General features: G+C 37.8%; 1 protein-coding gene across 2 annotated transcripts in view; it reads right to left on the reverse strand.

Moving 5' to 3' along the window:
* Window positions 1–12,838, reverse strand: part of LOC139152165 (serine/threonine-protein phosphatase PP1-alpha-like) — a 118,945-nt gene that overhangs the window by 104,034 nt on the left and 2,073 nt on the right. For both annotated transcript variants that reach the window (XM_070725286.1, XM_070725285.1), the window contains exon 2: window positions 6,874–7,079. In XM_070725286.1, the coding sequence (XP_070581387.1) occupies window positions 6,874–7,079 (206 nt within the window). The remainder of the gene's footprint in view (window positions 1–6,873; window positions 7,080–12,838) is intronic.

Raw genomic sequence — 12,838 nt, forward strand, 5'->3', positions numbered from 1 at the left:
GAGAAATAGATGTTTTGACCAAAAAAGGGCAAAACTTGTCCTAAAATCACAAATATTGAAATTTCACCACATTTTTTGCAAACAGCTTCTCAGCTTGTCAAAAGATGATCTGCAACATTTCGCGAAATCTATCAGCAATATAAATCACTGGGCCATATGTATGTTGTAGATACAGCATGCAATCTTATTTGTGCAAGTGATATGGATGTACATTGTATTCTAAGACAGCGTCAAACTAAAAAAAATTATAAATCTGAAAATTTACTCAGAAAAAAAAAATTAGCACAACTTTTCTCATTTGGAAAAAATTTTTTTTTAGAAATTTAAAATTGTAAAAAAAAAATGTTCACAATTTCATTGTGACCACCCCCCTCCTAAGATCTAATGGTCTGTCCCTTAGTTTGAGCAGGTCTGTTAATATGTGACAGTTCATAAACGATGACAGGAAATGACTCAAGGTCATTGGAGTAGCATGCTGGCATGCCACCACTCCTGAACATTTGCAGAATTTCCTTTTTTCTTACCTCATTTGCACATTTTTGACACTGACGTGTTCATTTAAACAACGTCACATCTCAACACCTACATCTTCCTGTACACCAAATACTGAGATGGTAGCAGTATGGGAGCCTTTGCGTGTGATGGACATACATCCGCACATACATACCCACATACATACATACAGACATACAGATGCCATCGACTCATCATATAAGCTCTTTTTGGTATTTATATACATACCAAATATGAGCTAAAAATCAACATGCATATGTATGACATAAGTCAATGTCCATTGAATAAAATCAGTTGAGTCTTGCCAGAGTTATGGTTCTCGACATGAAAAAACCATAACAAAATTGCCACCATGTGCCCATATTGGATCATATCGTGAAACAAAGCAATGCACATATAAGTCAATGTCCTTGTACCAACTTTGAATAAAATCACTTGATACATGTCTGAGTTATGGTTCCGGACATGAAAAAATCGTAACAAAATGGTCACCAAGCAGCCATATTCAATCTTATCGTAAAGCAAATCAATGTGCATATGCATAACATAGGTCAATGTCCTTGTACCAATTTTGAATAAAATCGGTTGAGATATGCATGAGTTATGGCTCTGTACATGAAACGAGTCAATGACAATGACACAGTCCCCACTTGTTAATGGGTACTTTAATTACAAGGTAATTAATTACAATGTAAGGTCACTGAAAAAACACAACTTCTGCACTTTAAAACTTGAAACAATGTAACAAAACTCTTAACAACATAGCGTCGCCACGGCAAAATTTTATCGATAGACATTGCGGTGTGGTCACGCCACCATGAAAACGACCGTTCTGACGAGCTCTAAACTCTCGTTTTATTTTGTTGGACGCTTTCAAATTCGATTTTTAGTCAGTTGGATGATGTTATTGTCAGTGTTACATCTTGCTTGCACTGTAATTGTTCTCGACTTGAATCGTATTGACATTGACAGTGCAATACTGAAACAACGCGGGAATACTGTAATCGCCGACTTGGTTGCCCGTTGCTCTTGGAGTAGTTTGGGTACGCTCCGGGATCGGGACATCGGTGCTAGGAATTTTCTCAGAGAAGATGCTTCTGGCACGAGGTAAGCTCGATTTTTCTCCAGTCGTGGCCGAGAAAAGGGTCCCTAACAAACTTCTGCGTTGATCCGCTGTTGCGCCGGTGACGTAGTGTTTTACAGACTCCTCGTTCTGGTGACTGGTAACTTTCATGATGAGGTGTGTACTCACAGTTTGACCCGCTAGAATAGAGGCAGCGGTTGCCTGCAAACAGTGGTTTGTGTAAACCATCGATAGATTAGCAGCTTTACTGATATCCTTCATCATTTCTCCAAATTTTTTGGATCCCAAAGGCGCGTTATAATACCAGATAGGAGCACTGTGATGGATGAAAGTGAGCGGACGCTGGAACATGGCGGTCTGCTTGGGGTGTAGCTTTGACAGATACAATTTTAGAGCTCTCACAGGACACTTTGCGCTGCCCGGTTGAGCGTACATACGTTTTTCTTCAGCCACATGATCTCGCGGAATCAAGGTGCCCTGATGATTTTTATTTTTTTCGTTGTACGCCATTCTTACGAACTCAGCGCCGATATATGTCATCATGCTCAAACACGAGGGATGATTTTGTCATTTCACAAAGCCCTTCACGACCCCTGCGGCAGAAACGAGCCATGATGTCAAACCAAACTTTGCGTAACAAGGCTAGAGGCGTATCCATCGACAAACACCTGATTCCATCAATTTAGCAAGATCTCCGCGTTGGATAGCTGACTTGTGAGTTGAGATATCCTTGCCTTCACGTTTCAATACCTGAAACCCGAGTGCTTGCCTGACCAACTCAGGTGACAAACAGAAGACTTTTAATCTCTTAAGGTGTGAATGTTCCATTGTTATGTGTATCTAATCCAGCTGGTGCCATTTTAGGAAAGGCAGGTCTGTGAAATTGATCCACATAGGGAAGTAGGGTATTCCTAAGTTAATGGAGCTTTCCCGTAATGCAACACTTTGAGCAGAAGATTTATATAACTAATAACATCCTTTGGGACTTTTATGCCAAATTACAAAGCTATCTGACAAGTAGTTTTTGAGAACAAGTTTTCTTCACCAAAAATGACAAATTTGTCTAAAAATATGTTTTCTTCACCAACAATGACAAAATTGTCTTAAAAATAAAAATTTGCATATTTCAGGACAATTTCCACATATTCTACTGTTGTCATCCCTGGGCATCTGTACACCAAATATAAAAGCTGTCTGTCCAGCGGTTTTAAAGAAAAAAGATATTTATGATTTTTTGACGAAAAATAACAAAATTGCCCGAAAACAAGAGTTTGCGAATTCTTTCGTAATTTCAACAAATTAGAAGGGTAACACCCTTGCAAATATTCAACCAAATTTGAGAGCAATTGGGTCAACGGTTTCAGAGAAGAAGAAGTTTTACTTAAAATGAGAAAAATAACCAAAAAATTCACCAAAAATACAAAATTCAAGATATCTTCATGATATACATATAACTGTATAGAGTCCAGCTAAGGTACCATAAAAACCCTATCAATTCGACCACCCTATTAATTCGACCACCCTATTTTTTTCGCAAAACATAATTTTATTTTGCCCCTTTCAACTCAACCACCGACGTAAACTTGGACTTTCTCAATCCCTATTAATTCGACCGAATTACATACCCTTCAAAAAATTCCTTCAGTTGGTGAATGAACGACATTTCAAGACATCGAAAACAACAGCGTTACGAATACGATGAACCACGGGTTAGACAAAAACGCAGAAATAAGAACCACAAAGGGCTTTGTAAACAGCTTTCAGATTGGTTTTCATTGGGTGACATGATTATTTTCGCTGAGTGGGAAACCTCAGTAATTTTAGTGAGCCGGATCTCAGTCGCCGCTTTTGAAATATGCGTGAAGTTTCAGTGTGTGTGAAGTACCAACCCTCTAGTCTCTGGTTTAGCCACTATTTTCTCATCTATCGGTATATCGAAGAAAATTAGAATAAATTACCTACTTTCTCCCTTTCTCATTGTCTTTTCCGAATTCTTACCATCCCGTGTCGATTGAAACTTATAGACTCTTTCTGTGTGTGAATCAATATCCCTTCCTCATTTGACAGATATTATGTTCTAAACCACATGTTGCTTGTTCCTAAAACACATAGACAGATGTGCCCCGTGCACTAAAAGGACAAGTTTGCGAAATCTTTTGCGAACGCTGAAAAAAATTGCTGAGGAAAAATCAATGTTACATGTCGGTAAATACAGCCGACGCTGCCGCGCCATGCGTTCTTACCGACTGGGAACAGACTAATATTTTCAAATGCAAATGGGGACAGTGTCAAGGAAAGAGTAAGACGACGACTTGTTTTTTCAAGCTGAAGAAAATGCTCTTTCTGGTTGTTTTAATGACGTAATCGAATATTTTTGTTCCCAATTAATAAATCATAGACAATCTCAATTCTCGGTTTATGGCAATTTTTGTCGACTGATAAAAGTCTTTTCATCTTCAATATTCCATTCTAATTTCACCTAGATATAATATCCTAATCTCCAGTGACTTTCCTTCTAAACATTGATTTGCCTTTTCCACCAAAAGAGATGCTGTATCTTATGCGGAACGATGAAAAAATAACTGAAGAAATATTATTACAATGTATGAGTCAGTACGACAGGCGAAACCTGGACACCCATACCGACTGGGGACAGAGCAGAGTAGATCGAAACGCAAACGGGGTGTTATTATAGGAAAGGCGGTGACTTATTTTAAAGCTGAATAAAATGCTCTCTCTGGTTGTGTAAGTCTGTTGATCGAAATATATATTTTGATCCCAGTTGATTAATCATGGCAGTCTTGATCTCCCCTTTATAGTTCGATATTTACTAAGTTGTTCCTTCTCATTTTTGTCAATCGATGAAAGCATGTTCGTCTTCCATATTCAATCTTACTTTCACCTATGTTATATCCTGACCTATACTGTCATTAGTTTTGACCAACATTCAAAGACGTGGCCCATGCGCCCAGTTGACTAGATATTTTGCGAAACGGTGAAGAAATATTTGAGCACGTACAGCCACACTGTATGGTTGGGGGTCCGGGAGACATCAATGTCAGTCTTTCCTGATTGTTTACATGTAGCTCAGAGGATATCAAAGGAGATGAATCAGTTAGTTTAAAACTTTTCTGACATATTTTTATGTCAATTTTGTCAATGTCCGACTTTGGATTTGATTGAGAAACCAGAATCACCTACAGAGATGTCTGTATTAAACACGCACGCAAAATTCGGAATAATTTGTTGTGCCACTACTGTCGGTCTCAGTTGTGGTGTCTCTCCCATAAAATTTTGAAGCTATTGGCCTACACTTGTTGTTTCGATGCACAGCAGTATACCAATGACCAGATATTGTATGTTCTTAACCCTTTGAATCCGGCTCGGACAGAAATGTCCGATGACGTCATAGAGTACCAGGGGGTCAGGGTGCAAAGGGTTAAAACTAGTCTCAGCAATTTTAGACACTCTTTGTCATTGTGTCTCTCCGTGAAAGTCCTTGAACCTATGGCTGTTACATTGTTTTACTGTGCCCATCAGAGTGTAAACCCCTGCTCATTCCCAGCAAAGTGTACACTGTGTGTATAAGCCCCTAAATCTCGTTTAGTTCAATTATGGAAAGGTAAGTAAGGAATAAAGGGTCGTTACAGTTGCTAAAATTGTGAGAAAAACGGCACGTTTTTCTAGTACTTTTACAGTTCTGTGCTCTCCGTCCCCGTTACTCAAATAGAATAGTCCCATTCACAAGCGCTATTGTTTTAAATCACGTCTGCCATGTGCTGTTGATTTTCATTCTTTCATGCAATTTCATTCGTTTGAAGCAATTATCATTTCGTTTGACTGCTCTGTGGGACTCTTCTGGATATGTGTTTTGGATAACAACTCTACAGTGAAAGACATATTTTGAAACTTCGACTGTGATACAATATCGGTTCGATGTGTGAAGGTGTATAGATTACAAATTCTTTTAGAAGTTATCAAAACTAGTAAAAACAATTCTGTATTTGACTAAAAAGCAACAAAAAACAAAGCGAAAGAAAGCTAGAATTATTAATAGCTGAACGCAATTTGATATTTGTGCAATGCAAAATAAAAAATAAATAAATAAACAAACGAGAAATGCCCGTGAACCCTCCGAACTGAGCGATGACGTCATAAGCGTGTCACAATGCATTCTGGGTAATGAAGGTAAAATTTTTATATATAGCATGTTCTATGGTAGTAATACGAGAGAAATAAAGAAAGAAAGAAAGAAAGAAAGAAAGAAGTGAGCAAAAACTAAGGTAGTTCCAGAGCTAGTCTCTGGAACTAATAATAGCATACTCATGCCATAGCGTAGAACAGTGCAGCTGTCATTGACAGCATATTCCAAGAGACCCAGTATCAACTAGTCTACAGTGGAGTCACGTATTCGGGAGGTTGCACTTGACTTGCCAAATACCAGCACACGCATAACTTTTTCAAAGATTTTTTTGCGTGGCTACTTTTTAATCAAACTTTGGATGACTGACTATATTTTGTCACCAATTCATCGTAAGTTGAAATTCTATGTACAACTAATCTCACCAATGTATAATAGAGCCGGAAAAAATAAAAACAGAAGCGAAGTCAATTAATGCTGACCAGACCAATCATTGTCTGGTCAGTCATTGATATGGGCTGTCGTCGTATGCAGTATACACATATCTTTCAGATAGTTAATGAAGTTCCGGGGAGCATGAACACACAAAATCCTTGCTAAAATTTTCTGAGCAAATCTTGCTAAATCTGAGTATATGTTTGCCTTGTGTTAAATAATCCTCTTATAGCAAAAATCAACCTTTGCGCACGTTGCCGTCTATTTCAGGTTCGCTTTTGTGGCCCTCGCTGCTTTTTCAATGGTGCTGAGCACCAGCGCTGGTTTTGGTCTACTGGATGTGTTTGCCATACTGATACCAGCAGAGTTGAGAGCGCTCAGCATAGCAAAGAATAGCGTTGAAGATAGTGCGTGAGCACTATACCCCGAAGACTATACATAATCTCTGCGTGTTTACCAAAGATATCGTGGTTGGTAATCCACGACCGTTAAGACAAAAGGGAAATAATGGCACGCAGTGTAGCTGATAGTTTGCCATTTCAGTAATATTTCAGGAATTTCCAGGTACAATGTGACCCAACACTTTTCGCCAAAAGAAAGGCCATGTGTCAGGGGTTCGAAATTTGAAATAAAAAAAAATTGTTAAAATTGACCTGTGAACCTGAGTCGCATTGTTCATTGCAAAATATCCTTGACTTACCTATCAACATAATCTCCAAGCAGTAGGTAATTTGCTGCAGGGGGATATCCACATTGCTCAAAGTGTCTTAATAAATCATCGTACTGACCATGTATATCGCCAACTATGTTGACAGGGGATTCCAACTCTATGAGCATAGGCTGATCAAGAAAACACTGTCTAGATATTTGGCATAGCTGGCGGATCTGTGTTTCAGGTAGCTGCACCTACAGCAAAAAATAAAAATATCCGTCAATGACGCTGTACCTTCTCTAATGTGTGGCCAGGTCAGGTAATTGGTTGTTGGCATGGAGTTATTGGTAAATAGTTGATGATGTAGGGGCATGAGGTGAGATATGAACCCAAAAGATGATTAAATACATCAATCAAAAAAAATTCTAAGCTACAGTATAAACTGCCTAAATGTAGTTCAGTGTGGAAAAAAGGTTAAATAATTCAGAAATAAGAATTAACAGTCCAAAATAGTAATGATGCACTTCCCTAATGACCTGAGTGCAAGTGAAATACACAACCTGGCATCCGTAAATTAAATGTATACCAAATGAACATTTTAAGTCACTTTTAACTGTTTTTAAGGGATATTCCAAAGAGTCCTGTGGAAATGATGAAAAACGCTTATTTGGTCTTGTGTTTGTAAAACCTCATGGTTGATAATTGTCATAGTATTCAAAAGAAATTGAAAGTGAAGAAATTACTGTTTTAAATAGGCATATTTTCCTTGAAATACATGATTGTGTAAAGAATATATGCTAAAGTGTTCAAGAGTAAATTTCTTTTCAAAAAATAATTTAATCTGTGACCAAAGGATTTTTATTCTTTGAGTTTACAAATTCAAACATTGCAATTTGTTCAATCATCTTGTGCAGTGCAAAATTTATAAAATGACTGAAAAATAAAAAAATTAGCAGAATTACAGTCTTTGTGATGTAAAATCATGGGTTGACATCACGATAATTGTTAATCTGTTCGAAGTACTTTCTATAATTTAAAAAAGAAAAGTTCATGCAGAAACGGTAACATATATTGTCAGCAATGTAGTGTTAATTTTGACTTTACATCAAAATATGCCTTTGCTGGATACCAATTATGTAGGGCGAAATATTAAAATCAGCCGTGTTCAGCGAAATCCACACAACAGCATTGATCCTTTTCTAATTTGATTTGATTTGCTTATGTTATCCTTGTATGACAGTCAGTACAATATGGAACTTGAACACAACACAGTGAATAAGTATGCTGTAAATGAAATGGTGTGGCTGCATCCACATGCAGCAATAGGAGTGCCTTTGTCTTTCACCCCTCATTTCCAATCTGTCCCATCCCTGAAAAAATAGTTTGGTCTTATATTTATAATGTTAATAATTTCTGTATTTGTTAAAATGTGCGCATCTCAAAAACTTTTGATCATAAACATTTTCATTGTTATAGCTGACCAGTCAGTTAAACTGTTTATTTTGAATATTTGCGCATTTTTCTCAGTATTTGACATTTCAGAATAGCTTCTTATTCAATTTGTCATTTTCTAAAAGTTAAAATGCTCCTTTGTGTGGTCAAGCTTTCCATAAGCATCAAATGTTGTACTTCATATAGGAAGGTCTGCCTCTAGAGGGCGGGCATCATGAATAGTGTTTGTTAGTTATTTCCTCCACATAAACTTCTGATTGTACTGTAAACATTGAACATGGCCGACGTCCGATTTTCCTGTCTAAAACTTTCACTCATTTTCGTTCATATGACTCTGAAACTCAAGGAAACGATTGGGAAGAAAGAGTTATCTTGAAATATTGAGGTACTCGCCGATATTTTGCAAAATTAAATGAGAAAAAATGCAAGGAAAATGCCGACAGGCTTACACAACGACCGTTTTCAGACTCCGAGGCATATGATCATCTGCAGATTATGCAACAGGCCCATATCACGTGAGGCCATAAGGGGATATCCACGCAACTCAGTACCAAACACTAGCGCACACAGGGTGAGCAAACACAAAGTGAGTACCCCTAAAGTCAGCTCAGTAGTCTGTAATAGATCGTAGTCCACTAAGAACCTTGGAGAAAGGCTTACATGTAACACTGTTGCTTATGCCACTAAGTCCCTTTTGATTTTTGTCACAGCTCAAATCGTTCTCCTACACCTCAACCTGAACCATGAACACCCCCACCAGTTTATGATATGACCCATCACAATGGCATAACGTCAACGGATCTTGACAGACGGAAGTATTGACAGACGGAAGTAGTTGACACCAGCATACTGGTTTTCAACTCTAATACCTTCTCTGTCTATAAATAGACACGAGAAAATAATAATATACATACATGTATGCACACTTTCAGGTATCAGTCATCATAAAAGTTACTGGACAGTGTTTCCTCTGGTTAATGGTTCCCACTGCTGATATATCTTGGTGTTGTAGCGAATCTCATCAAATTGTGTGTAGTCGTTTTTAATGTATCTCTGTTTTTACTAAAATCGTTAATTATGCAAATGAGCAAAAAGTATACAAGCCACACCCATCAAAACTAATTAGTTCTTGCCATTTGCTAACTGAATCTACGGTATGTACCAGATTTGATTCTGATCATTTTGAGATATCGGACCAACAGACAGACAGACACAGACTGACAGACAGACAGACAGACATCGCTGCGACATATGCTCACATGTGTAAACGTGAGCAAAAAATGGCCACATGGCGGCCATATTGGATCATATCACAATACAAATCAACGTGCATATGTATGACATATGAAGTAATCCTTGTACCAAGTTTGAATGAAATCGCTCCAGGCATCTCTGAGATATCTGCGTGAACAGACGGACGCACAGAAAGACGCACGCAATTGCACAGACTTGACCAAACCTATAAGTCCCCACGGACACGACTAAAAATAATAGAATAATTTCCATGATTTTGAAAAAAATTAAACAACCACGAGTGTGCTGTTTTCTAATCAGCAACTACTTTTTCCTGCGGATGAACTCAATCATGCTGAAAAACAGCAGGCTGCTGGTCTGTCTATCATAGTTATTTTAGTAGTTCAACGGACAGTCGCCACCAAAGAACAACAAATGCTCGTTCCAACATATCAGAGAATACGCTGTTTGACTGAAGTTCACATATTTCATTACTTGTACAAAACTTCACCATCATGATTTTAGAATGACGCATTTAGTTATAAGCGTGGTCACAGATTCACATCTGTTTTACGTACACGCGAAGCCAAAACAAGTCGCTTTTAGAATTGTTCAAGTTTCGTGTCAGAATCGATTTATTTCAGTTTTTCGCCAACTGCTAATTTTATCTTACTATTACAAAATCGTTTTAGATACCAGATATTATCTGATGTTATATTTCTAACGATGGGTTATAACCTGGCACAACACAAACTAAGTTAGCCCTGCACTATAAACTGCTGCTCTGAGGTCGGAAACCATGTTCATGGAGCTGTCTGTTTTTAGCTCCATGCCGTGTTCACGGTGGACTGTGTTCGTACTTCAACATACTGTACCGAACGTAAAAGCTAGTGTACGCAACATGGCGTCTGAATGTACTTCGGCTTTATCGGTATGTACGACATTGTAAATTCATTGTCAGCATCCACTTCTCACTTTCAAGGCTAATTGTGCAAACACAAATTTTTTACACACCTTACCCTGCTATCGATTGCAGTAAACGGTTCACCAATGGCCATCACCCTCTCTTACTTACACTTTTTAAAGTGAAAAAACTCAAAAACACATTTTTGAGCAAAACAAACTCTGCAAGCAGGTTTTGAAATATGGTGAAAAATCGCGTGAAAGATAAGGGGTGAGCCTAATTCACGTGCCAAGCGCCGCGTGCTGCGAGTCGAGCCCAGAGGCCAGGGAAAGACACTAAGGGTTGACGATTGCCCGGGCTAAGTGAAAGTCGCGTTCGGGCAAGTGAACCTCCGATGCCACTTGCCCGAGGGGACAAGTGAAAAAATAATACCTAGAAATCGAATTCACGAGAGCGATTTTCTGGTAAGGGAACACGGACTTAAACACCGAAAATTAATCATATTATGTCATTGTTAACATTTCCATAAGATTTTTCATAAAATTGCATGAAGAGTTGACGAAAAGAATCATGTAATCGCTTTCAATAAAATGCAGTTCAAACAATACCACCGGTTAAATACCATACGCTGATTTTGCATATGAAAAAGCTGTTCAGCTGGTGGAGCGTACGTTCACCAAAGTTCATTGCATTGACTGTGAGGTTACGGCGTCTCACAATATGTCGATACCGTAAAAACAGAACACACAGCGGTTTTTGTTCTTTGTATGAACGTTTATAATGATGTAAAAATAAAGACCAGTGGTGAAAAATCACCACAAAAAAGGGAGTTTTACTGAAATGTACTCTTCAATGTTAACTTGTTGAGTGACAGTGAGTGGCATCGTGGCAAGACCGCATGCAATGAAAGTCAGCTGTGGTGTCAACGGGTCCAGTCTTTGAATTTTAAATGAACACTGACTTTATTTTCAGGTCAATAAGCCAAAAGTTACTTGTCCGTGGCGACCAAGCTCTCTGTTTGTGAATTTTCCCATTCTAAAATGACTGTCAAGAAGCAATTGGAGCGAGTTTGACATCGAGAAATTCAGCTTTCATGACACATTTAAAACCACCGACGCATTAGGTTGTTGGTTTAGATTTTATTTAGTCTGCGCATGAGCATTAAAAAGACCACCTAGGTTATTAGAAAAAACATTGGATACTGGTATAGTGCAATGGTAATCCAAACTTCATAGGGCTTGTGTATGATGTCAGCGCAGTAAAAACATGACAAAGAAGTACATTATTTTTCAGAAGCTTCAAAACATTCCTTTATAGCTACAAATTTTTTTCTTTCTCTATAGATAAGTTAAAACTTTTAACTGCAAAAATACTTTGAAAGTACAATTAAAATGGCTGTTACTATTTGTACATTAAGCCCCCAAGAAAGTAAACATACAAACATATGAACTGTTAGAATTTTTTCTATGAATATGAAAGCCCCACTAGCTGTAAATCTTGAAATTTGTTGACCTAAAAAAGGCTTCCTATTTTCTCTGGTTTTCTTTAAATTCTACCCATTTACAGGATATAGTCTTTTACTGCTTTACAAAACATTCTTTAGTGAAAAATTGGACAAGTAAATTTACATTTTAACCATTATTTTGATTTCCCACCATACTACAAAGAAAACAAAGCATTCTTGTCCCAGTTGAAAACATTCAACAGTATGCATTACATTGGACTACTCTGTTGTTTCCATGAATATTCAAATGCATATATGCACGGTGTACACTGTTTTTGCTATATTTGCATGGGGTGCCATTTTACGTTTGGGCACACATTTATTATTTTTCTTGTTCAAAATTGCACATGCAGTCTCACTGGGCAATTAGCAATACTTGTATTCCAACCCCTCAAAGAGCACATTCCCAAAAACTTGTTTTAGTTCAGAAGTAAAATCACATAAAGAATGCTAAATGATACTGCTAGTGTGGCTTTAATAATTAATTTAATATAAATGAGCCATCCAGCACTCTTAGAAGTGTGAGGAGAACCCTATGAGAATGTCTGACATTTTCTCATGATAACATGATAATTTTCAAAATAAAGTGTGTGAAATGAAAAACCAATGTTTTAGCTTTTTTCAAACACGTAAATTATACTGGGCAGGTGGTTTTCCAATTCGGGCAAGTGAACTGAACCCCCCCCCACTTGCCCGAAGGGCAAGTGGATAAAAAAATAAGTGTCTTTCCCTGGAGGCAAAGTTCACGATACATGATAGCATGTTAAAGCCGCACTTTTCAATCCCAGGTTTTCGCATTAGTGGAGTTCTCCTCCCAGTCAAACACTTGGCCAGTACTATGTTTGATTTCTATAACATTAATTACACAAACTGATCTCAACCTTTTGTCACCTTTTGCTAATCCTGCAAACAGAGTTTAT

The sequence above is a fragment of the Ptychodera flava genome, chromosome 15, assembly GCF_041260155.1.
Source record: "Ptychodera flava strain L36383 chromosome 15, AS_Pfla_20210202, whole genome shotgun sequence".
NCBI classification, from domain to species: Eukaryota; Metazoa; Hemichordata; class Enteropneusta; family Ptychoderidae; genus Ptychodera; species Ptychodera flava.